This window comes from Bacillus rossius, chromosome 1, assembly GCF_032445375.1.
Source record: "Bacillus rossius redtenbacheri isolate Brsri chromosome 1, Brsri_v3, whole genome shotgun sequence".
Lineage (NCBI taxonomy): Eukaryota > Metazoa > Arthropoda > Insecta > Phasmatodea > Bacillidae > Bacillus > Bacillus rossius.
In genome coordinates, this window is record NC_086330.1 from 57,494,150 (window position 1) to 57,521,593 (window position 27,444).

At 33.1% G+C, this 27,444-nt stretch overlaps 1 protein-coding gene across 4 annotated transcripts in view; it reads left to right on the forward strand.

Annotated features, from left to right (window-relative positions):
• The window catches only part of LOC134536418 (tyrosine-protein phosphatase Lar-like), a 1,395,465-nt gene that overhangs the window by 745,038 nt on the left and 622,983 nt on the right, over nucleotides 1-27,444 (forward strand). For all 4 annotated transcript variants that reach the window (XM_063376130.1, XM_063376139.1, XM_063376144.1 and 1 more), the window contains exon 2: nucleotides 9,303-9,466. In XM_063376130.1, the coding sequence (XP_063232200.1) occupies nucleotides 9,303-9,466 (164 nt within the window). The remainder of the gene's footprint in view (nucleotides 1-9,302; nucleotides 9,467-27,444) is intronic.

Genomic DNA, 27,444 nt, shown 5'->3' on the forward strand with positions numbered 1-27,444 from the left:
AGGGTGTAGAAAGGGAGACCGACATTGGCTGGAGAATCGTGATTAAGCCCGGCTTCGAGGACAGAATTCGAGCCATCGAACCGCCCGGCCGGACGTACAATTGGTGCCGGCGGCGGGGTTTGAACACCCGTTTTCAGAAATTGAAGTGGAGTAGTTCCGTGGGGGGGGGGGGGGGGGGGGGGGAGACATTCGTGTCATCTTCCCCTTCTTCCCTTCCCACAATCCCTTGTCCCAGTATCCGCCGTAGAATCGAATGATAATTTATATTCGTCTCCGAACATCCGTTCGGAGAGTGATAAAACTTCAAACAACTCCCACGATTCTGCAAACAAAATATGTAGGATGATAACTAGGCAAGTTATTCCTACAGAAATGCTTAACTGAATCTTTATAAAACTTGTATTTTTAATTACTAGGCTAAACGTTTTATTATTTCAAAGCTGTATTTTATTTAAATTAAGCATTCAGTTACTGTATTAATTATGTCATTGGAGATATTATATTTTTATTGTAGTAACACAGCAACTGCAAATTAAAGTGTGTTAATCACCATTTTAGACATTATTGCGTCCAACAAAATATTTTTTTTATTTGCAATTAAAATATATTTGAGATTTAAAATTGCTAAGAAATATTAACATATATTTTAAGTTTAGACGTTTACATTTTCATAAATATCTATGCAGAATTATATCAGCAAGTGTTAAGCAATTATCAAATACAATGAACTACTATTTTTAATGGATCTAATTTTTTACTGGTGATGTATAGTACATATGTATATGCAAAACATGCTGTAAAACTCTGGATGTAGTTTAATAGCATTGATAAATACGGGTGAATATGATTTAATATCACAATGTGAGATTTTAATCTCGTCAACATCGTGGTATTTAAAACAGATAAAAATGATTTTATTAGTTCAGCCATATTGGGGATTTAATTGTCCGTAGGCTAGTAAAGAACCATCTCAGAATTTTTCCAGACATACTAAGTTAAAGGTTTATATATTTCCATTACGCTGTTATGGAAAGAATATAAGGGAAAATAATTTTTTTTTTATAAAAAGTATAATGCTGCTTTAAATGTGTTTGAGAAAGACATTTCAAAATAATCTATGTGAAGATTACAAATAATTTCAAGAAAAAACTTTTGTTTCGAAACAGCTTTATATTATTTATATATTTTATAATAAGGATATAAAAGTTTTTTCAATCCAAACTCAAAAAAAATTCTGCCTTTAGATAAAAAATATAATCACTATTTGACCATTACTAATTAAATTTTTTTTTATATTTTTAATAACGATAAATAAAATTTTTAAAGATATAATTGGTGAGTGTCTATTTTATATTTAAAACAAATTGAATTATATGAATGCTATAAATATATCAGTATATTTATTTAATTTTACTGAACCTTTTTTCTAATATTTATTAAAATGCATATTTTTTGTTTTAATGTTATACTTTTTGTAAGGCTAATGTTGTCTACATCTTATGCAAAAATGTTTTTTTCGAAAAATTTTGTGGAAGGGTGACAAAATCCTTTTCAACACGTAATTTTTTTTATAACTGAAACATATTTTTGTGTGAACATAAAAATTTTACTTATAATCTGCAACACTTAAGTTACCGACATGAAAATTGTTACGAATTATTTTTGATCATGTATATTTTAAATGTATACTAATTATGTGTCGAGGTAGGGGGTAGCACACAGTTTTCTTATAAATATTGTAGATACTATGAATAACTTTGGATAGCCGTGTTTTCTAAATAATAACCTAATCTCTCTTTTAAATAACTGTATACATTACAAGAAAATCATGTTGCTGGTTCTTAACTAATTAGTAATCAATACTTCTTACATTAGAAATCTTTTTCGATATCTTAGGTATTATAATGGATTATTTTATATAGTTAAAATATCTTTTGTCACACATGTATCACTAAAAGTTATGACATTAATTTAAAAAAATATTTTTTCGTACTTATTTGAAATTCATCGACTACGAGTATTGTAACAATAAATAAGTATCCTTAATATTCGTATAAGTTATAAAAAGTCGACTTAAAAATTATAACAAAAGAATACTTTTATTTAAGTGTTGGAAAGACTTTTAAAGTTATTCTTCTTCCAGTAATAGCAGTAGACCTATTTTACGAACCATGTGACCCCAATACCTAAAATAAAAACTCCAATGGATGCGTGGAGGAAAGGCAAGTAAGAGGATATATAGAACTGTTTACGAGGGTGCCCTTTGGTCCAACTATAAAAAAAAAATATTGAGATTGTGAAGTAAACGCATAATTCATCGAACGAGCCAATGAAATGTGTGATGATAAGAGCTCACTTTATTCCCGCCCTCAAAAGGAAATTGCAAAAGGAAATTACATTCTCTTATTGCCGAAGTATTTCCCGTGTTTAAGGCCGGTCTCGTAAAGGACTTCATTGCATACTCTCTCCGTCACGATTCTCTGAAGACACTTATTGGGTGAGAAAAATGCAAGTCAACGAAAAGGTTAGTTTAGTCAACACAAACGATTTTTGCTACAACACTATAAAAGTGAACATATTAAAGTTTAAATTTTTTATAGCTACATCATGATATTTTATTACATTCTGCTCAAACATATAACACATTTCACTTCAGATGTAGCAAATTCTTATTTATGTATATTTTTTGTATACTTTAATATTGCTTTTTGATTGAAGTTGGCTTGCTTACTCGAAAGTCAGTAAGGAAAACGTTCTAATTTATGTATCAGAATTATGTATAAAAGGATTTAAAATGACTGGATTTCCAGGAAAAATGGACTCTAAACAACTAATTCATTTACAAACTAAAAGGTTATAAATTTATTTATGTCGTTCCAGGGTGCAGAATTGAACATTTCACTTATAATTATAACAAATATTAATAATAGTTTCATAATATTTGCTACGTAAATTTAGTAGGGAGGTACACAAATCCTCATGCACCTGCATATAGCCATGTGGCGTAAATACTCTTATTTTACTTGTTCGTTCAATCAGCTTCTCATTCGATGCATACGTTCATTGGGTCAAATTCTGAGACACTTTCATTCCAAAATTGGTTCTTATCGCTTTTCTATCTCAGGCTCGCTTCTTAAATCCAGTTTCAACCTCTAGATCTAACATAAAATACATTTAAATTTAAGTGGCAATCATGTTTACTTAGAATTAAAACGATCGTTTGTGAATTTATAACACCCAAAAATATACCAGGGTTATTTAAAATACTGTGCCAAAAAGATTTTACTTATTTTTTTTTTTGCGTGGTGAAATTTAATTGAAAAATATTACATTATACATTTTTCGAATGTTATCGGGCAACTTTTAATTTAGAAACGTTGTTCTGTGCATTTTGTAAAAGTGGGTCAATACATGAGCTGATAATGTTCGCAAGCTTTCACGGCCATTGTCTGAAGTAGCTTGGCTTTTGGGTTGTAGCCAACCTACTTCAATGTATCAGCTGACTTAAGAAATTGAAATTTTTAAATGAATATTTAAGAAAAACGGAGACAGTCGGATTGATTTTGTTGGTAATATTACGTAAACTACAAAAAAAAATTCACAAATTATAAAAGAAGTTGAATTCGATCATTTTTGTTATTTTAAGAATGATGTATCTTGCGATGGTGAAAATTTTTCGTAAGTCGCACAACGTGTGCCTTTGTTTACCGTGCTCAAATATAAACTTAAAAAAAATTATTTTGCTATCTGTCGCAATTACAATATAATGCAACAGTAGTGAAATATCAGAACACTTACCCCCCGGACGCTGTGCCCATGACTCTCGATGGCCCAAGTCCTTATCCAAATGTGGTCTGCATCTACATCGTCTGGACGATCTCTTGACCACGCCTGGTCAGGGGAGTGACGGTGATGATAAGAGTGACGCTCGCTGGTGCTTCTAGCGCGGTATTGCCTCTAAGGCACAAGGCTGTGAACTAGTGCGCAGTCTTCTCGTCGTGCATAGGCAGGTATGATATTCGAGCAGTAACCATAGGATTAGATGGCGGAGAAATTAAGATAAAGTTAAAATTCAAGGCCAATATGTTCATTCAAGAAACTTTACCGGGCATTTCATGTCTACAAATTCGTCTGAAAAAATCCTGGTTTAGTCCTTTTCACTATCCTAAAAATACAGTTTTAATTGAAATACGGAAACAGAAATAATCATCAACCCTCGGTGCATTATTAAATGTTTTTCGTTAACAGATACCACTAGTATATATTAAGCAGTTTTCAAATCGCGTAGTTACTTCTGATGCTCGGCACTCTGAATGTGACTGGCTCTTTTTAGGTGGGTTCACGTTTAAAAATTAAAAATTAAGAATTACTATTGTGCTTAGTATTTGACTCTATTTTTATAAAAGTAGTGGCTTACAATTGTTGCGTAGGTGTCGTGACGGGTCATGTGCGAATCAGCAATTGACTAAAGAGTTAACAAAAAAAGTTATATTTTGACTTAATTTTATAAAAATTATAGGAAGTACCAATCGGAGCACATAACAATGTTTCCACTAAATGATTCCCTGCAAAAAGAAGTATATGATGAGTTATGAAATGAGTAGGAAATAAGAAATGATTAACATTATGTCAATAAAAAGTAAGATAGAACATAACTGAACACATATTTAAATAAATAAGAGTTTAAAAAACTAAAAAACACGCTTTTATATAAAGTTCAACTAAAAAGTAGAAAATAAATTTTAATAAATTTAATTTAAAAATAGTGTAAAATAAAATAAAAGTATTTTATTTAAAAAACCGGGGGGTGCATGGTGTCAATAGTTATAATTATTTTACTGACAGATATGAGTAGAAGAATTATCATTTTGATATCATCTTAAAAAGCACCCCACGCTTTTTTTAAATAAAAAACATTTTTTTATTTTACACTATTTTTAAATTAAATTTATTAAAATTTATTTTCTATTTTTTAGTTGTATTTTCTATAAAAGCGTGTTTTTTAGTTTTTTTAAACTCTTATTTATTTTTTACTTTTTAGTTTTTTTATTTATAAAAGCGTGTTTTTTTAAATTTTTTTAAACTGTTATTTGTTCTAATCTTCTATTAATTCCGTGATAACTATAAGTAACTGTAATTATTTTACAAATTATTAATGTGTACAGCTGTATTGATAGTCAAATCTCGATTATAGAAGCCATTCAAAAATTGTAACGTTATCAATATATACAGTGTGACTTAATGGTATCAGGTTATTGACGAACAAGTGATATCGACCAGTCTTACATACTGTACGAAATTAATGCTGTGAAGCAGGAAAGGATGGGAGTTACTGATTAATTATTACGTGAAGCGTTCCACATTTACGTAACAGTAATTTCGGGAAGGATAAGGATTTTAAAGGATGAGGAAATGACCTGCTCAATGAGAGTGTATACAATATGTGAGAAAAATCCGGATAGACCGGACTGGGATTCGAGCCCAGAGCCTTCCGATGACATGTCGGCTGCTCTACCGCCGGGCGCTCGATGTACGATAAATATGATACAAATGGCCCCACGCCTTTTTCACAATAATACTAGTATTTTTCATTCAATATTGTTTTAAGCTTATTTTAAAAATTATTTCCTCAATTTCTTCCAGGTAAAAATACTTAAACTTTAAGTTTTGCTCTCTATCCAAATATATTTCTGATAAATCATTTGTCAAACTTATCCATATTTTCCGTGTTTGATGTCTTATATTTAATGAGTTACTGACCTTGGCATAGTTTGGAGTATTTGTAGCTGCTTGGTGTAGATTTGCAGGTTGGTGTTCGAGTGGAATTTCAAAAATCTGCACATCAGGTGTAGCTATTGAGGTTATGCATAATGGTGTTTGGTTTCCCATCTGCTGTTGGTTTCACAGCAAAATCAAACTTCAATTTTTCCATGTTTCGTGAAATATTTGCATAAAATGTTGTTTTATAATAATATTTCACTCTTGGTTAATTGGTAAAATGGAACAAAGACGTAATTGTGTTTCTCTATTTAACGAAAGAAACAACATTTAAAGCCCTTATTTCCGGTATTTTTTTAAAAATATTTTTACAAATATAGATAATATTCTCTTCAAGAAAGTATATTGCTCACAATAAACATAACCCATTATCACTTTTCATTTAATTAAATGTCACAATATTTAATAGGCTTTGTTTATATCGCGCCAAATACAAACTGAAAGAAAATAGTTCGCACATTGTAAAGAAAAACATTTTGCTCATGTGCGAACTCTTTCTTGTGAAATTATATAAATTGACAAAAATCTTATTTTGAAAATTGAATAATGGAATAATCTTTTCAAATTAGTGTATTGTCATCGGTCCTCGATAAATCTACAAAGTTTGAATGAAATCTAGCCTTTTAAAGTGGGACAAAATCGCACCCAAAAAAGTCGGTTACAAACATAAAAACAAACATACAAACATACAAACAAACATACAGGTGAAGCTAATATAAAGCGTGTAAAAAAAGATTTGTTTGGAGTTTCATGTATGATTTCGAGAATAAATTATTATAATGCTTTCTGTTAAACTTGTGCCTAAATATGAAAAAAAAATTATAACAAGTATTTTATTTGTTTTACCATACAGCCATTTTATGTTGGCTCCAATTAGATGATATTAATTTTACATGAAATAGAATCAATATATGTAAGTTAAATATTTATGATTCTAAATTCATTCGAATTCTAGGTTACGAGCATAAAGGCTATAATTTTTTCTGTTTAATCGTAGCCATAGTGTTGGTATTTCAATTAGGCTTAAGTACATAACTTATGTTATAATTGATACAAATAATACATTTAACTTATTATTAATTAGCAAAAACTTCCAACTGAAATGCACTTAAAAATGCAGACGATACCTACAAATACAAAAAAAAAAATACCTAGTTCAGTTTAAATAGCATGGCTGCATTCTTGCCCATTTCCATTGGTTGGAAGTAACAACTACTAATTCAATCGTAAACTGTAAACTCACAGTGTTACTAAACCGTGTGCTCAACAACGTACAGTTTGAGTTTATAGTACAATAGTAAACTAACTTTAACACATGGACTTAATAGTGTATATTGATGCCTCTTCTGTATTTGAAGTCAACTGGTTAGTAACTGGAAGTAAAAAAAAATTTTAGTTGTTTAAAGGCTAAACTATTAAATTAAAATTTAAATGGTCTGTAATTCAAAATTTTAAATCACAGAAAATTTTTCACCGATTGGTTTGAAATTCGAATACGCGCTTGTTTATATATACTATGTTACACCTGTAACAGGTAAACACTTATACCTATAATAAATAATAGTTTAAACAACTAAAAAACACGCTTTATATAGAAAACCAAACTAAAAAATAGAAAATAAATTTTAATAAATTTGAATTTAAAATAGTGTAATTTTTTTTTATAAATATAAATTAGTAATAGTGTAAATAAGAAAATAATGTATTTTATTTTTAAAAAAAAGCGTGGGGTGCATGGTGTCAATAGTTATAAATGTTTTATTGACAGATATGAGTAGAAGGTTTATCATTTAGATAATATCTTAAAATGCACCCCACGCTTTTTTTTAAATAAAATACATTATTTTCTTATTTACTCTATTATTAATTTATATTTATAAAAAAGTTTACACTATTCTTAATTCAAATTTATTAAAATTTATTTTCTATTTTTTAGTTTGGTTTTCTATATAAAGCGTGTTTTTTAGTTGTTTAAACTATTATTTATTTTCTACTTTTTAGTTTGGTTTATTTATAAAAAAACTCCTCAATTTCTTTCACGTAAAAATACTTAAACTTAAGTTTTGCTCTCTATCCAAATATGTTTTTTGATATATCATCTGTCAAACTTATCCATATTTTCAGTGTTTGATGTCTTTTATTTAATGATTTACTGACCTTGGCATAGTTTGGAGTATTTGTAACTGCTTGGTGTAGATTTGCAGGTTGGTGTTCGAGTGAAATTTCAAAAATCTGCCCATCAGTTGTAGCTATTAAGGTTATGCATATGGTGTTTGATTTCCCATCTGCTGTTGGTTTCACAGCAAAATCAAACCTCAATTTTTCCATGTTTCGTGAAATATTTGCATAAAATGTTGTTTTATAATAATATTTCACTCTTGGTTAATTCGTAAAATGAAACAAAGACGTAATTGTGTTTCTTTATTTAACGAAAGAAACAACATTCAAAGCACTTATTTCAGGGGTTTTTTCTTCATATTTTTACAAATATAGATAATATTCTCTTTAAGAAAGTATAATGTTCACAATAATAATAACCCACTCACACTTTTCATTTAATTAAATTTCACAATATTTAAAAGGCTTTGTTTATATCGCGCCAAAGACAAACTGAAAGAAAAGAGTTCGCACATGAGCGAAATGGTTTTCTTTACATATATGTCTTTGTTTCATTTTACCAATTATTTAAATTGACAAAAATCTTATTTTGCAAATTGATAAATGGAGAAATCTTATCAAATTAGTGTATTGACATCGGTTCTCGATAAATCTACAAAGTTTGAATGAAATCTGGCCGTTTAAAGTGGGTCAAAATCGCACCCAAAGGAGTCGGTTACTAACATACAAACAAACATACAAACAAACATACAAACAAACAAACATACAGGTGAAGCTAATATAAAGCGTGTAAATATATCGATAGGTAAATATAAATTAACGTTTTTCCATCTACAGTTTTTAAAAGATAAAGATATAGATAATGCAAATATAGAGACAGATATAGTGAGATAGAGTGAGGGATATATATATATAGAGTTGTAGAGATGAATAGATAGGGATATAGATTGATATACATACAAACATACATACATAGATTATATATATAAATATATAGTAATACGGACATATATTGATAGAGATATATAGATATAGAGCGAGATAGAGAGATATAGATATGTGTATGTGTATATAGAAATATAGTGAATTTTGTAAGGGGGCGTATATAAAGAGAGAGAGAGAGCAGAGAGGTGCTTTGAATATATGTAATTTATTCAAACAAATTACAAAAAAAAATGAATGGGGCGTAGAAAGGCATGCCGGGAATTAGCTAGTATGATATAAATTTGTTTAATATTTAGAAAATTACTTGCTTGGATAATTCGAAAAAAAAACGCAAAAAAAGTAGTAAACGTCTTTACAACCTAAAACTGCTTTGCTAAGCACATAAGAAAAGGGTGCTAGGACCGCACGCACCGGCTCCCGCGCGCTAACACGAGGCCGTGTGCTGTTTGCTCGCCCCGCAGCGCTGTCGGCGCAGAAGGACGCCTCGGCCAGCGGCAACTCGCTGGACTTCGCTGGGTCGCGCGGCGGGCCCTACTTCGACAAGCTCGCCTCCAGGAACGTGACTGCGCTGCTGGGCAAGACGGCCTACCTCAACTGCCGCGTCAAGAACCTCGGCAACAAGACGGTGAGCCGACCACCCCCTCCCCTCGTGTTGTGTTCCAAGTTCAACATTTTTGCTCCCACTAGTTCGTGTTTGTGTGAATGGTTTCAAATAACGACATAATCTTACTATACATAATTGTTCATAAAGAATTTTTTTTTCTGTTAAATAACGTTTTTTGTATGGTTTTCATGAAATTTAAGGCAAAATTTTTATGACAGTCGGAGCGTTTCGATTTAATTTATCGTCTCGTACCTCAATATTCTTAGCAAATAATTTACTTTACCAAATAAAAAAATAATTTTTCCCCAATTAAAATGTACCCTAGTTTTTCAGGCGTTCGGCAAGACCTAATTTGGATTGATTTATAAATTATATACTAAAAATAGTTTCAAGACAAAGGCCAACATACGAAAAGATGATTCAAAACTTTATACCACATGACGTCATGCTTTTAAAACAATCTAATATTGGCTCAAATATTTACCTTTTAGTAAATAAAACCCATTAAACAACGAATTGTGCAGCAGTAAAAGCCTTTTGTAAAAAAAATCAATTTTGGTCATATTACGTCATTATTTAAAATCATGTACATTCACATGAACAATTATAAGCAAAATAATTTAGAATACTACCTCCCAAAAATCCCAGTCCCACGCGCCGATATCGTTATCTCATTTTCTATGTCATTACATTTGTTTAAGGTCTTTACCTGTAAATTAATCACAATAGATTTCTTACAATTCATTTTTTCGTCTCTTATTGTACTTATTCATTATTAACTTTAATAGATATCCAAAATCTTCTTTACAGATTGAAATTGACGTTTGGTAAATATTCTTTGAGCAAATATGTGACCAAAGTACAAAATTGAAAATAGATTGCGGAATCATATCACAGGAAAATAACCATTATCTACCGGATTGCCAAGAAAATAAAATAACCATCTTGGCGTGTGAGACCGATCCCTAAGGGTTAGAGAAGTGAACAGAAAGACACCATGGTGTATGCAACAGTTTCTAAGCCATAACCACTTGTTTACGATTAAGTTTTTATATTTGATCTTCTTACAAACAAAAACACGCTTTAAAAATCGGAGAGACTTAAAAACTGTCTAATTATAGAAATATTAAAATTAGTAATCAAAAAAATAAGTTTCAATGTAAATGCAAATTACTTCACCACGGAAACTATCTGTATGTCAGTTAGATTTTCTTCAAGCGTGTCATAAATAGTTATTTAATGTAGATACTTAAGCTGTAACAAAGCAAAAATTAAAAAAATATATATTTTAAGAAAATGTAATGGCTTCAAAAGTACTGAAACCAAGAGGGAGTCTTTTGGTTAATATTTATTCCTCTAAACGTAGTATGGTATGCACAGAGACTCCAAGCGACGGAACCTCCATGGGTATAGTAGGATCCTAACAACCGTAGCTACTGAGTTTTCATTAAATTGAGTCATACTGACGATAGGTTTGAAGCCCTTCAAAATGTCGGTAAATTTGCTAAAAATAATTTTTCAAAAATTTTTAAAATTTTTAAACCAAAATTTCAGTATTTTATTTCCATATTATTGTATTTTAGCTACTCTTAAGTAAATATTACTTTGAAAAAAATGTATCCCTCAATTTGACTGTATGAAAACAAGTAAAATAATTCCAGGAAAATGCTGGAATATTTAAAATAGGCCACGACGAATATTTTTCCCAATGTTATTGGCCAGTGTCGCTGAGTGTTACTGTGTCTAACTATTAAATGAAACGCAAAGCACTACTTTTATAATAATTAACAAAATCAGTTATGCCACACAACGCGATGCGATGAAGTGTAACTGACTACAGGGGGGATATACCTTTCTGCTTACCTATTTTCTTGAATATACTTCTGTATATTAGGGAAAATATATATGTAACCACGCTTTTTTATAAAATAATTCCCAGATATGAAATTAAATCTCACTGCATCAATATATATCCTGCAAACTGTAAAAAAAATTGGAATACCGGGCCTTAACACTATTTAAAAACCACAATATGTAAACTAACATGAATATAGATTTTTTTAATACTTTAAATTGAAAGTTAAAAAAATTAATCCACATAGATAAAAAATTTGTAACATTTTTATTTTATTATGTAACGTAATTTTTCGTTTATAAAATTCATTATACACATGGCAGCATTTTGCATGCGATGAATTTGCTATTTAATGAAAATCGATAAATGGTATAAAGATATTGATAAAGGACGATAAACTACGTGTTACCAGAAAAATTATGTCCAGATATTTTGGGTTAGCTTACAGAAACAGTTTTATTGGCACCATTAAAGCAATCCCTATACGAGACGAGATTTTTTCCTGTTTGGCAACGAATGACTATGTCGGTGTTGCTCCCGTGGCACGTAGCGTGTCAATGCTGTCCTCTGGCCACGCTGAGGCTTCTCATCCGTTGAGACACAAGCCTTTGATGTGCGAGCATTCATCGACATTTCACGGGGGAAAGTTTAAGCCAACCAGAGTCTACTCGAGCGACAAGATTTTGCGTTCACGCGCGCCGTGGGAACAAAGTTTCGCCATTTTTGTAACGTTATATTTTACCCGAGGGCTTGAATCAAAACCTGTCTTTGTTTATTTCTTGTGAGTGAATAGAGCGTGATAGCTTAGAAAATAGTTGGTTGTTTCGCGAGCATGTACAGAAGTGGGAGAACTTTTTTTGTTTGGTAACGAATTTTTTTTTTTTGTTTTTGTTTCAAATGCTTTGCGTCAATTTTTATATTCTGAAAAAAATATCAGGACTGAGAAATTTAGATACAATCTGACTTTTTATCAAAGAACATAGAAACCATATTACTAAAGAAAATATTTCGAAAACATTAACTTTTTAATAAATTGTAAGATGGAATTAAATATATTTTTTAAAGATATAACATTAAACTGTCAAGATTCATGAAATTTTCTAACGAAGTATCAGGAAACAACTTAGCGCCCTATTTTATATTTTTAATTTGTTCTGTCTCATTTAATATTGCATTGACTACACTCAGTACGGTTTATGGGTCTAGTTCAATATTCAATTAAAATAATACTCTTATAAATCTAATTTTATTTTTCATAAAATTTGTCAAACATTAAACATTTGAAATTTATTGTCATTTTTTTCTTCCAGTCATCCAAAAAAAATATTTTTTTTAAGTGATCAATGTCACTTTGTGTCACGTTATCTTCAGAGACTAACATAACTTTGAAGAAATTTATAATAGCAAGCTCTGAAAGAGTATTCTTTTTTTATTTTAAGTATTTTTTTGGTCGATTATCTCACTGTGATTATAGACTACGTTCTGTATTAAATACTAGTCTTACATAATATTAAATAAAATTTAATAAATGTAATGCAATCAAGCACAGATTAACGTATTTGAACTATAAATACCCATTTAAAAAATTCTCACATTTGATTAGTGAGGGAGGGGGTCGAGCCAAATCTCACGACATCTATCCAAGGGAGGAGGAGGGTCAAAAAATCGCCCAAATCGCCTCACATAATTAATGGACGCCCCCTCAAGAATGCGTATACTACAAAATCTGTACAGAAAGATGATTTAAAAAAGCTGAAGTCTGTAACTGAACGACGTGTGTATATTGTTACGTTGGCCGCCGGCTGCCGCGGAGTTCGGGAGACCACGGACACTCCCCACCCCCTGGCGAGGGAGGTGTGTGTGTGTGTCGCCTGGCCATCAGCGGCCTGTCCGCGTCAGTCACGGAGCCCGGCCAGTCTGGAGGTCTTGACGCCGGGAGTTCTGGAGAGTTCTGGGGGGGATGGGCGAAGCCTGCACCATCGGGTCAGGGACACTTGCGACGTCAAATGCGGCATCTGGGTGATTCCACGCGGCTTCTGGGCTCTTCCACGCCAGGCCTCCGCAGGTATAGAGGGACCCCGCCTCCGGGAGTAGGGATAGTAGAGTGGAGAGAGTATCTACCCACCGGCGAGTGACCTCGGCGATACCCGCGCGGCGGCATCGGAGCGACTGTTCGACGGCTGAAGGCCTGGTCACCGAGGAAGAGTGTCTCTGGTAGCGATACCAGCGAGGGTGAACTGCGAGAGAGAGAGAGAGAGAGAGAGAAGAGAGAGAGAGAGAGAGCCTCTTCGGTAGCGAGTCGGGACGGCAGTAGCGACAGTCCGGGACGGTGTTGCGGCGAGGCATGTGTGAGTGGTGTGAGGTAGTCGTCGAGGACTGCGGTGAGCGGACAGAGACTGGCCGAGTAGCGAGCCACTGTCCAGCCGAGCTCCAGTGAGCAGGCTGGTGTGTGATTGGTCGGCGTGAGGCTGACTTTACTGACAGAGATTGAACTGTCAGAGTTATTGATTAAATTTAAGCTCTATTTATTAAAAATCAAAAGAACTGTTAAAAAATTAATTGGGCTATCATTACGAACCCGTTTTCCCCTATACATTTCTAACAATATCATAATTGTTTTAACTTTCATACCATTCGGCAACTACTAATAAAAAGACTTTCCGTTGAAATATGTGCTTTTATTAAACAGAGTCAAAATGTTTAACATGATCACATGATATAAACAGTTTGCTGGAGAAACGGTTGAAAACATTATGAGTCTTTTAGTTACGTCTTCTTAGAAGTAAATTCTGAATAATATTAGGTAGTGCTCTTCATGAAATAACATAAGAGGAAAAATTCAAAATTGTCATCCAAAAATATTTTTTAAAATACCATGTTTCATATTACATTTTCAAGCTGATTTTAATTACATTTTAAAGTTTTTAAATCATTTTTGCTAATGGAAGAAATCATGCATTGGAAAGAGAGAGTTACACTAGACGCAACATAACTCCGAGCCTGGGTGACGGTTAGAAAATCGTGTGTATGTGAGTCCCGACACTGGAGAAGGCAGACGTGGCGCGGCAGTGAGAGATAATGCGTAACTTGATAACAGGGGCTACACGCTACTGCACAGAGTGAAAACTTAGTCCTTCGGTGTAATCCGACGAATACGTTGGTACTTACTAAACGTTTTCGTTTACAGTTTGGATCTGAGGTTTGTATGCATGTAGTGTATCACTTTTGTTCAGAGCCAGTGTTACATATGTAGTGCAGTACTTCAGTAAAGTACAACTTTATACAAAAATGCCTCCAGTGTTGTCAAAAGTTACGAGTAAAAAACTGCACTCACAGGCGCGGGAAATCGTCTATAACGTTCTGCAGTTTATGGAAAATGAAGCGCGATTGCAGGAACCCTCCATTTCACTAGAGAAAGCACAGCTGAGAACAGCAAATGCGACGGGTGTGTCTCGCACGACTGTACAAACAATGTGAAAAATGGCTCACCGAACAATTAATACAAAATCTTCCACCAAACAGTGTTGTTGTGATAGATAATTTACCCTATCACAATGTAAAAATAAATAAAACGCCTACCTCCAGCTCGACAAAATTGGAAATGCAGCAGTGGTTAAGTAAGGAGAATATTTCCTTTACTAGCGACATGCTCAAACCAAACTTGTATAACCTCATAAAGAAGCACAAACCTTCGCAAGTGCAGTACTCGGCAGACAGACTATTGGTAAATAGTGGCCACACATTACTTCGTCTGCCCCCTATCATCCGGATTTGAATACGATAGAAAGCATATGGGCTAAAGTTAAAGGAGAAGTCGCTTCAAGAAATGTTACTTGCAATTTGGTAAATGTAAAAAAAACTTTGCGAGGAAATATTTAACCGAATGGGTTCAGAAGATTGGATACCGATTTGCAATCACGTCAAGACACTCGAGAACGAATACTGGGATAAGGATGTGCGTTTTGACATTGAAATTGATAAAGCGATTGTTCAGTTAGGTGATGCAAACAGTGACAGCAGTGACGTTTACACATCAGACTCTTCGGATGGAACAGTCAGTGGCGTTGAAGAACTGAGGTAGTGCTTGGAACGTCAGTGGTAAGTGGTCAATGTTTTCTGCTTTTCTCTACCTGCTGTGCAAGGTCGCCGTATCTGCTTATACCCCCTCCTCATCCACCCGACCCCCACACGTGTTGCAGTCAACACTCCTCGTGTGTGACGTAGCTCAAGCTCGGAGTTATATTGCGCCTAGTTGTAATGGCCATTAAAATTTTCACTGCAAACTAAAATTGAGTCATGCTATAGTTATTTCAGCTCAAAGACTTGCTCTGACACCGAACATAGTATCCTATCAACAAGCATTCGCCCAGGGTTATATGACTTATTTTTTTTAAAGCTTCAGGCAGAAAAGCGATTTTATTCAAGGACACGACAGAAGAAGGGCTGGAAGAACGAAGTTAATGTGCAGACATAAAAGGAAGGGCGTGTAGGGAAAAGATAAGCTCTATTTTCTTGGCACAACACGTTGTGAGTTCGAGAAAGCAAGGGCTCAATAACACCGTGGGAATAAGTGTACCGAATGCTGCATCGTATAGTACAATGCGTGTTGGCATTTCAAATAGTTTTGAAGAGGTTGAACTTTATATGTGGAACATAAAAAAAAAATTTTAGTTTGCAGAAAATAATATTTTGCGAGACCTCGAACCGTTTACAATCAAAACACAATTATGGCCGCAGCATCTTCAACACTAAAGAAAAAAGAAACTTTTTAATTTATAATTACAACTTTTCAACAAGGCTGCATTGTATATACAGTATATGTATATACAGTATACAGTATATGTATGACTACAAATGAAAGAAAAGTCATGATTATCAGACCAAGTGATTCAAGAACAAATGTTAATATTTAAAACATTGTTATTATTAGTTAAACTTGCAACGAAAAGTAAGTTCACAAAATAAAAAAAAATTAAATTTTTTGAACAAAGTGTAAGAATAAAAAAATTAGATTTTCTGCTAATTTAATTCATTAAAACCTGAAATTCGGTACAGTACGTTTATGTAAGATTTATTTAGTCTTAATTTTAAATTTTCTCTTTTATCTTTTGTACATCGTTTTATATTTCACCAAGATTTTTACTAATGTGTCTTAAAAATGATACTTCAGTTTTATTACTGTTTAAAAGGGTTCTACAATTTTATTTTAAATTTAAGAAGCAAAATAAAAAAGTAAAATTTTTGAAAAGAATATTTTAAAAAAATTTTTTTATATACCACTAAAACAGTTTGCTATGGAAAAAGAATGTAAAAGTATTTGAGTTAAATGTATAATCATTTGAAGTGTGAAATTTTAGTTAACAAAACATAACTGCCTTTCTACTTAAAAACCTTTAAGGGGCAAATATTGCTGTCTCAATTTTCACAGAATGATTTATTATTATTATTATTTTGTTTTTATTTTCCAACCGGCAACAAGCACGGTTCAAGCTTGGAACTATTTCAAAGCGCGGGTTTTTCCCGGAGAAGCTGAGTAAAACAAATGAATGAGATCGGCTTCCTCTCGAGGCACATTATTCACCCGCCTCCCGGACACGAGGCTAATATCGGCGGCTGTGAGGCGACCCTGATCCCGCCGTCCTGGGATCGGCGCATGAATAATTCATGAGCGTCGGATGCTTGCGGGCCAGACGAGGCCAGGCTCGGAGGAAGTGCGGCGCAGGTATGCGCGACTTTCGCGCCGCCGCAAACATCGCGGTCAAAACGGGAATTATGCCCCACAATCTTGGATTTCTCTCCACATTTGTTTTGCTATAATTTAAATTTCGAGATATATATGCCAATTTTTTTGTCAAGGCATTAATCATATCTCCGGGACCTTTTATACCTTGTTGCAACAACATTTTTACTAACAGGATCTAGTCTGTAAGCGCCACATGGAATTTTTTTTTAAATTCCATGTGGGTGACTACAACTATCGTGATAATAACACCATTTCACAAGATTTGACATCAACAAGTAGCCAAAGCTAAGTCCCGTGACATGCAAACAAAAAAAAATTAATTTGCACGGAAATTTTATTGCAAGCTCTATCAAAATATTTTAAATTGCAAGATGGAGGGGCCTATTAATCTTTAAACACGAATCTTTTAAAGCCATTCTCATTCTGCGTCGCAAAGAAAATTGTTTAAGGTCTTGGTTATAAAAAAATTCCTAGACTTTACGGGGAAGATTGATTTTTTTTAATAATTTGGTGGATATATTATGTTATAATTAGTTTAAGCTAGTTGTCATTAAAACCTCAGAAATATACAACACAGATATAAATATAAACACACCGAGAGCAAGCTGAAATAAAAAAAATCAGCTCATATAAAATACTTTCAATGCCTTGGTAACTATTTTCAGTTGCTGCAAGTTAAGGTGGTTTCACACGAGTGGTGCCTCATGTGTGCCATTCATTAATTTCAAGAGGGAAAAAGAAAGGGCGGGTTCCTGTATATAAGCGCTCTCCCTTTTCATGGAAAAGGGATGTGGCGGACGGCGGAGTAAGATGGATGCCAGAGTGCAGTAAGGGGTGGTTTGGTGAGAGGGGGGAAGGGGCGGACATTACGACTTCGGCGTCGGCGGCGAGGAGAGATTTGGCAACAGCGGCGGTGCGGAGCAGCGAACAACGCGCGGAAGAAAAGGAAGGGGTTTTAAGAGTGGGGAAGGGGGTAGAGGGGTTGGAAGTTCAGGAGACTGGAAGATATCTTTGCTGGCTCAGGCGTAGAGGGACGAAGGACCGCCTGGGAGGACCATTACGATCGGGAGGGGCAATTTAAAGAGGACGAAACGTCACTGGAGTCCAGAATGGCAGTTAGGAACTGTTCACAATGGAAAGCTCGTATCTCCCAATTGCTTCTCTTATAAAGAGTCTGCGCTTAATGTACCTAAAAGAGAGGACACTGAGAAGGTAGGGAATCCTAGTACATTGCAGGTAATTTGAAATAAGAAGACTCTATTTTAGAGCAATGGATCAGTATTATCTAACTGCAGATAGAAATATTCTTTGTTATTGTTCACAAGATACACTATCGAACGTATTATTTTTTTTATTAAGTTCGAGATATCAGTTTCATAAAGACGGTGAAATGAATCCATTCTTTGTCAGTGACACCAACATCGCACTTTAATTGTTTGAATATACTGGCCACAAAATATAAATTACTTATCGATTTCATGTACGGGAATGTGTCACCACTTGTCTAAATCATCACTCATTAAAGTCCAGTCCCACTTACTTTTACTCGGATGAAAAATTCTCATGATATTTATATTATAACGACCGAACTAATTTAGTATTGCTTCAAGTCACATACTCCAGCATTTTTTAAACGGCTACTTTATTGTTAATTTTGGAAGTTTGTTTTAAGGTTCATATCAACTTAGAACGCCAGATATAATGTTTGAACTTGTAATATACATTTGTTTGCAGTTGCACATGTTTTTATCATCAAATTACTTGATTTTTGTTGGTCTTGCTTAAACTAAAGCATAACAAAAATACTAATATTGTTTTATTTTATGTTTCAATACTTCAATTTGATTATGTAGGCCTATACTATGATCACAGTATAAAAATAAGAAATTTTGGAAAAAAAACTTTATGTTTTAATTAATGTGGCGTTACTCACAAATTACAGTTGATCATTAGGAGATAGTTAAATATTTTATAAATAAGTTTACATCTTTTCTTCCAGTTACTAGTTTGTGCAGTATTAGAAAGGTATTAAAATTTTAATAGTGATTCATATTAATTTTACAACTATAAAAATGGTTTTTCTGCTCATTTGCAAATTTTATAAAAATAATTGACACAATGACTAGAGTTTCAAATAGAATTCATCACTAAAATACCTTTACATAACTATTCATAGCTTGTGATATTGAATAATATACATGAAATAATACTACATTCTAATTCTACTTTAATGTTGGTCCATAATTTTTCATGAAGTAGGCTACGTTTTTATTGTAGTTAACGTAAAGTATGTCTTTGTGGGGGGGGGGGGGGGGGAAATGAGATGGAAGGAAAACCTGCAACATATTTTCGTATCATTGATGTTATTTCTATGGTTTAAAACTTTCTATTAAAACAAATAATTTTTTCCAATAATCTTTCGATAGTAGGTATGAGAGTCACGTATAAATCTGAATATCTGTAGACTACTTATATTTGTTTGAGCGAAAGACATAAACTGTGACATTATTTTTTTTACTTATTTTATGAGAATAGGAATTTAGTTGAAACAAAGATTTATATATTTTTTTCATATCTGTAGTGACATATTAAAAAACGTAAAATGTATGTTATATATCATACACAACAGATCAATTGTTAAAATATGAATGATTTAATGCAAAAACAGAAATGAGTTGTAGTGTTTTAATTTATTTTTATTAAATTATGTCCAACTCAGCAATTAAAATGTGGATGTTATTAAATATTTTTTCTCAAAATCTATACTGAATTAAAATTATTAAAAAAATATAGACAGTCAAAAACCAAATATAATCTTTTTTATTAATTTTTCCACTTTTCAAAAAAAATTAAAATATTAAAAATTTATATGTGCAGGTAGGTAAATACATACAAAGAAAGCGAACTAACGCTGACTTGCCAGTAAATTCAGAAACACTTAAATCAACACGTAAGGACGACAGAATTTATTTGAAAGTTCGTGGCACTTCGTGACACATTTGAGTGTAATTCGCTAGGTTGAACGTCGGCGTTGGCTGAAGAGCGCGATCATCGGTTGAAGCATGAGCTGTGTAAATATTTAAGTAGACCGTGAGGGTGCCTGGTCTTGTGTCGTTTCACTCCCCCGGTGTACACAAGACGGAAACCCCATTTTCGGAGAATTCTGTAAACAGACAGGCAGGGATCCAAGCACAGTGAGTCCTTTGCTCGTGTGTGTACCTTTCGCGGGTGTAGCCGATCTCCACAATTATGTAGATGCTTTCTGTGGTTATTGGGACCTGTGATCTCTGAACCAGCGAGTGGATCACATTTACGCTCGCGGTTGCACAGGATGTTCTACATACCCGCTCTTAACGTAAGTTCTTCACAGGCAATACGCATTATCATTGGGATTAAATCTTATCATTCTTATAAAATATAATGCATTAATAGTATGAATGAAATTTTTACTTTTCTCAGGACGTAAATGTCTTTCGTGTAAGTTTTGAAACAGTCAAACAGATTTTTAAAAGTCATATAAATCTTAATTTCACAAGAATATGCTGAGACTAAAAAGTTAGCGTATTACTATTAAAGTACCGAAGAACGCCTTTATTTTATTAAAACAATAATGTTTGCAACTATCTTGGAAAAAACTTCATATGTATATGATGTAAATTGATTTTTAGAATAATAGAACGTTTTACTCACAAAATATATTGACTTCGTTAAATAGGAACTACTAAAATTCGTAAAAGAATATTCATTCCAATTCAGTCCACGGTGACTCATGTATGTTATCAAGAGTGACTTCGTGGCGTTCGCATAACTGCGATAAATATTGTGGTGAAGGATTTAGCCTTATTTTAGTGGAGAAACATGTTTTAACTCATTTAACCCAGTTATATCGCAATTTACATTTTTTATTGCCAAAATAAAAAATTAAGTGTTATTTGCCGAGACCCCCTCTCCGCTACGTGAGATTGGGTGAGATTCTGCTCGACCCCTCCCCCCTTCAACACCTCACGTAATTAATGGAAGCCCCCAAAATGCTCTCTTTAAGACTTCCATTAATTACGTTACATGAGTAACTTTATTTATAACAAAGGAAAAAAGAGATTATATGCCTTTTTGAAATTTAGTTTTTGTGATTACTAAATGTTATTTTGGATACATAAAAAGTATTTAAATGTTATTTTATCAAAATGTACTAGTATTTAATCTATATAATCCCTTTTTGTAAAAAGAAAAATTCACTCTCTGAAATTTAATAATTCACATCAAAATTTTCTTGGTTTTTTTTTTGTGAGTTAAATACAATTTTTTTGTATTTAATTTAGTCAGTGACTGACTACGGAGGGGGTGGGGGAAACCGGCTCGTCAACCCAAGCGTCTTTCGCAGGTGTGCGGCTTATCACGGATTTTCGTTGCACTTACCGCGGCTTTCAAACCCATTGCTCGTCTCACTATCTCCAGACAACCCCACCCTGGCCGACCAAAGAAGCGTGTGAAAGGCACAAAGGCCGGTATCCCAAGACACAAAAATAAGGATTTATATGTTGAATACGCTACACCTGTACCCTAACCGTATTGCTAGTGCGTGATAGGACACGGCCAGTCGCTTATTTTTAGGGAACGGATTCTGGCCTATCCGTTGCCTATATGAAAAGCTCAATTTTCTTGATTTAGTCCAGATGACGGACCCGCGTCTGGCACCATTAACTCGTGTATAGTAATTTTTGTGATCATCGGGGACGTACCAAGCGTGTTGATGTTCTTAATGAAATTTTATGATAGTGAAACTATTCTGGAATACATTCTGTACAATAATGTTCATAACAAAAAATAATCGCAACATAAAAGGTACTTTGAAAAATTAGGAAGGTGGTTCTATTGTTGTGTGATGGTGCTGCTATTTCTAGTATTTTAGCCTTAATAATTGTTTCGATGGTTGCAATTTTCTCGTTACCGAGGTTATAGCTATGTTTTTATATCACTGGCGAGTACTTAAAGACTCTCGACCATTTTTGAAATTATTATTTTTAAATATGGTTGCGCAATCTGCAATAAAATTACTCAATTTTTAGGTATGTATTAGGTTTTAGATAAATATTCACGGTTTCAAAACGATAGTGTTAATCAAGAACATATTCACACAGAAAACTTATTAATTTTTAAAAATTGGATTCTACCATGAATATTTAAAAAAATGATCTCTGTACCAAATTTAATGCAAATGGCCTTTAAACATATTTATACTGTCCTATTAGCACATTTATTTTTTCCCACGTCATATTGCTTTTGTTTAAAATACTTAACTTTAAAAATCATCTAAAGGGCATACTTTAAGTACTTTACTTCATTAAATATACGTACATTTAAGCCAAATGACGTGGGCAGAACTCAATTCATGATAATCTGAAATTTTTTCGTCATAGGAAACCTAATTGTTTCGCCTCTGTTGTCTTCACTATGATATCTGTCCTGTAATTTTTTTTGTGTAGTCCAGAACAAATTTGCACACTGCCAATTATTTGTTACTTTTGTAGTTTAATGCAGTAAGTTCACTATTCATTTTTATGTGTTTTTGGTAAAGTTTTACTAATTTATTCAGTATTGGGATTTTAAAGATATATTTCAATGAAGAAAAAAATGATAATAATCCAGTTCACAATAATCTTTTAGACAACGTTCTATAGAATGCGTTGACCAGTTCCTAGCCTAGCGTAGGGCTCTGTTTTGTTAAAACATTTGCCAATTTGTTTCCTTGCTGGAATTAAGATTGATGAATTATTGTTCAACTCTATTTTCTGAAATGTTGTTAATATGGTAAATTTTCCCTGTAATAGGAAATGAGCAATTTCGTATAGATTATCTTCACGTTTAAAGATATTTAATATTTACTTAGAAAGTTAGTCACATTAAAAGTCGGTCTTGAGCAAGAAACTTTAGTCATACACTCTTGATTTAATGAACATGACGTTTAATGCTATCACACACCTCATATTAACTGAAGACTGACAGGGTTAGCAAAAAAACCGTAATAAAGAGGAAGCACTAAATAAAATTCGAAGTCACACCAAAAGAAATCATTACTTTTAAAGATAAGACCTGAAATTTAACTTAACTTCACAATCACGAATTTAAAAAATCCGTTTCGGCAAAGCCTGCGGGCGTAGGTAAATTTCTAAGAAGGTACCTATTTTTTCTGAAAATATTTTGGAAAATTCTCGAAACTCATGGAAATTTTAGAAAAACTTAATCTAGCCTACAAAACATCCTATATGTTCGCCAATAATCAAAACAGATCGATTGAAAATTTTCTCATATTTCATGAAGCAAAAATATTTTCAATGTTTTTAACTCAATGCATCAAGGATTTAATTTATTAACGAATTTCATATTATGTCAACTATGTAAGATATTTAATTATTTTTGATTTTCAAACACTATTTTTCATCCCTTGCACTAACACGGGGTCGTATATTTTTTGGACAAATGTTTAAGGTCACATTAAGAAGGTTATTATAAATTCCGACAAAATCAAAATTAAGAAAGTTTTAATTTTTTTTTTAAATTTCAACCCCTGTCAAAAAATTACACTGTTTTAAAGTCTTGCATTTTCACATTTTCTTATATAGCGTCATCATTATCCCTAATAACTCACTAAGATGAAGACATGGCTGTCAGATGTTTGAGTAATTTTATTGCAGATTGCGCAACCATATTTAAAAATAATAATTTCAAAAATGGTAGAGAGTCTTTAAGTACTCGCCAGTGATATAAAAACATAGCTACATTCTCGGTAACTAGAAAATGCATGTGTTCTCTTGTTGCAAATAAACTTATAACACGAAACTTTAAAACAAAATTTAACCTATAATTATTTACAATAATTTCTGCAATACCTATAATTTATTAGTCGGGAAAATTGTTTTGGCAAAAACATGACGTCAAAGATCTTTATAACATTTGGCTGGTTCTTTAAAGCATTACGAACACGGAGCTAACTTTTTAATTTTTTTTTTCAAAATTAAAGTGTCTTTCCAAAAGATACATTAAAATAAAATTAACCTGAAACATAAAAAAAAATTATAACACTAAGCATTTATACGTATATTACTTTTTGCTTAAACGACAGAAATCATTCTGTTATACGTTCCTACAAACAAACTTTAAACTCATTGTGCTGGTTAAACATTTAAGTTTTAACAGTACCAATTTAATCATGATTTTTTTTATTCAACATTGCGTCCAATATATGCAGGCGTACAATTTATTGTGTCTCTGCAATATGACGAACGTTGCGCTATCTCTAGATTTTAAAATTAACTTAAAATTGTCAGAATTGAAATCCATATTTAAGTTGCCATTTTTTATTTTAATGACTATAAATAATAACATTAACCTTCAATGGTTAGTTAATACACACGGATGAATCACGTGGGTCTACCAATTTTTTTCTTCGAGATTGCTGAAACTTACACAGATGGCAGCACGGTGCTAGGAACGTATTTCCGTTTCATTCGGTTTTCATTCCATTCACGAAATTACTCCTACCAAATACTGAATACCGAGAGCTAAGATGTTACACAATAAAAAAGATTAATTCGAACTTATTATATGTTTCAAAAGTATCGTTTTATTGACACCATTTTAAAACCATTAATTGCTGGATTTTGGAATAAACTGTCTAGCTGCACTATAAGTTCAAGTTATAGAGTACACAATCAAATTTAACAGAAGTGTATCCAAATAACATTGACCTTAGTATCATATGGAATTGTTCGTACCGGGTAAAATCATAAAACAAAAAGGAAAACGCCATTTTTTATTATACGTTACCATGGCGTAGGTAAAAACTATTATCAAACCATTATAACAGAGCGCGAGTTTTCCTTGAAGAATGCTGAGCCAGTACTGTATTTTTTCACACATATTCCGGATATGTGAGAAACAGATCAACTCCTTTCGATGGCAGAAAGAAAAGTTTTGTTTTTATTGTAGACAAAATCACGTATTTAAATTTTTTTTGTGCTCCAAGATGTTTATGAGTTTATGATCAGAGCAAATAAACTCAATACCAATAAATTAACATAGGTTTTGTACATTCACAAAGATTTGTGGATAATTTAACAGGTATATTTTATTTGTAATTTTAGATATAAATATTTAAAAGTGAATATGTTGATCCTCTGAGCGAGGCATCGGCCTATGTGACCACTTGAAGTGGCTTGAATAATCATAGGGAAGTTGAGCAAAGACTGGAGTAGGAAACGTACTGCAAATAATCGTGGCTAAATTTTTTCCACCCACGATGTTCGTCGAAAAGGTCCAGGGTGCAAACGTGGATAATGCCCTGTCTCCTCACCCCGAGGCATTCGAGAATCGAGATCGACGCGTGGGCGCCTTTTTCTGGTACCTCGCATCTCACTACGAGCTCTTCCGAGCCGACCCCTTTTCCAACCCTTATTCACCCCGAACCAGGAGTACTTAAAAATTTAATAAAGAGTCCTGGGTTGTGCAGGGGTCGGGCGCGGAAAGTAAGAGGCGTAAAAGGTGGGTAGGGGAGGAAAGTCAACACAAACCATGTAGTTAAGCCACCCCTTGTGTGCGCGCGAGTGTATGTTCTCTCCCTGCACCCTATTTACCATTCCCAGCTCAATAACCTCTTTCCACTCCCCTGCCCCGTACGTGTTTATGTATTTCATGCCGGAGTCGTGCGTTTTGTATAATAAACCCCGCGCGTGGTAGGTTTAGTCGGTCGGAAACACGGCGGCCGTTGTGTGCAGTGCTCGCTGCTGGCAGCGCGCGGGCATTATCGTGCGTATCACTGTACCGCAAAGGGGTTTTAATTAATAATGGACCGGCTTTGGCAATAATTACGGACACGCTCTCTGCCGTCGTGCAGCCACGCTCTCGGCATTATGTTTTGCAGGACGGACGTTTGGACGTCAGAGGCTTTATGCCGCGCCGGGACTCGAAATCTTTCGTGAACTCGAAATATTATTTGCTGACAAAACAACTATTCGTTTGAAAAAAAAAACTTAATTTTCCACTAATTCTTTTGGTGTATGGAAACACGATGGGATTTAAAATGGTTATTATTCTTCCACTGAAAAACTAAATAGAAAAGTCGTTAGAACAGTATTGTTATATGTTAACAAGGAAGCAGTAACCAGACACTAGTAAAAATAAAAGAAAAATTCATATGTAGAACGTGTAAAACCATAGATTGTAGCATTTATATTTGTTAGAATATTTTTATGCTACCTCAACCCAGCTCACGTTAGCCTTTAAGTAAAAACAAAATTTTGTTCCTAAACAAGTGGTTTTCCTCGGTGTTTTATTTCTGGCGTAATTTTTTTTCCTGAACCATATTTGTGTAATCACAATATAATTTTAATCTGTCATTAATCCACAAGAACAATTACTCTGAAGTGTTACTTAAATTTGGAATAATCTTGAATTAGTTTATGTTAAACATGCGACAAACTTTCAAAAATTCCGCGACTCTGGTCATAACATGATTATCCTTATATGTTTTTTTATTTACTTAAAATTTGTCCAAAGAATTTAACTTAACTAAAAGTACCTACATGGCAGCCAACTGTAAGCAAAGACAAAAAAAATTTCTACGTTCCTTACTGACGTATTCGTATAATATATTTTATTTGTTATTTCTAGTATTTAAATATTTTACATATTACTTTTGATATAAAACTAATAAAACAATTTATAGAGCGTAAACTGCTATGCCAAAATAATTCCAGTTCTAAAACTTCCATACCATCATAATTTACGAAGCTCAACTGGTACAAACTGACTAAATTTAAAGGTTTTGTTCACAGGGAAAAAATCAAAACCAATATTTAACCTTGTAATTATTCTTCTGAGAATGGATTGCAATAAATACGCTGGTAGATAAAATCCTACCGAGAAAAATGCAAAACAAAGAAGATCGAGGAAAAAAAAATTCCTTCAATGGAACCAATATCAATGGAAATATTCTAGGTTAAATATAATTAAAATTTTACTTTCTTATGATTTCAATTTCAGATTATTATTTCTGTTGCTGCTACGGAAATGTATTTTTTTATTATTACTTAAAGAACCAAGGAGGATAAGGAAACCTAAGGGGATGGGCTTGGCACGAAGAATTTCGTTTGCATTTGGTTTTGATTATGAAAAATAAAAGCTAGGTCGATTGAAAGAAAATGCACCGTAGCATCTCTGAAAACCTATACCGAAAGCTAAATATTTTAGTTTTTTTTTCCCTTCCGTATTTTCTCGGCGACTCGTTTTCCTTTATTTTTATCCTTTTATCTTTATCGGTGTCTAAAACTCTATTAAGTCTCCTTTGTTTATTTTTTCTCCTTTCAACAACATAATAGTTTGGAGTCAGTTGTGTGCTTTTCAGTA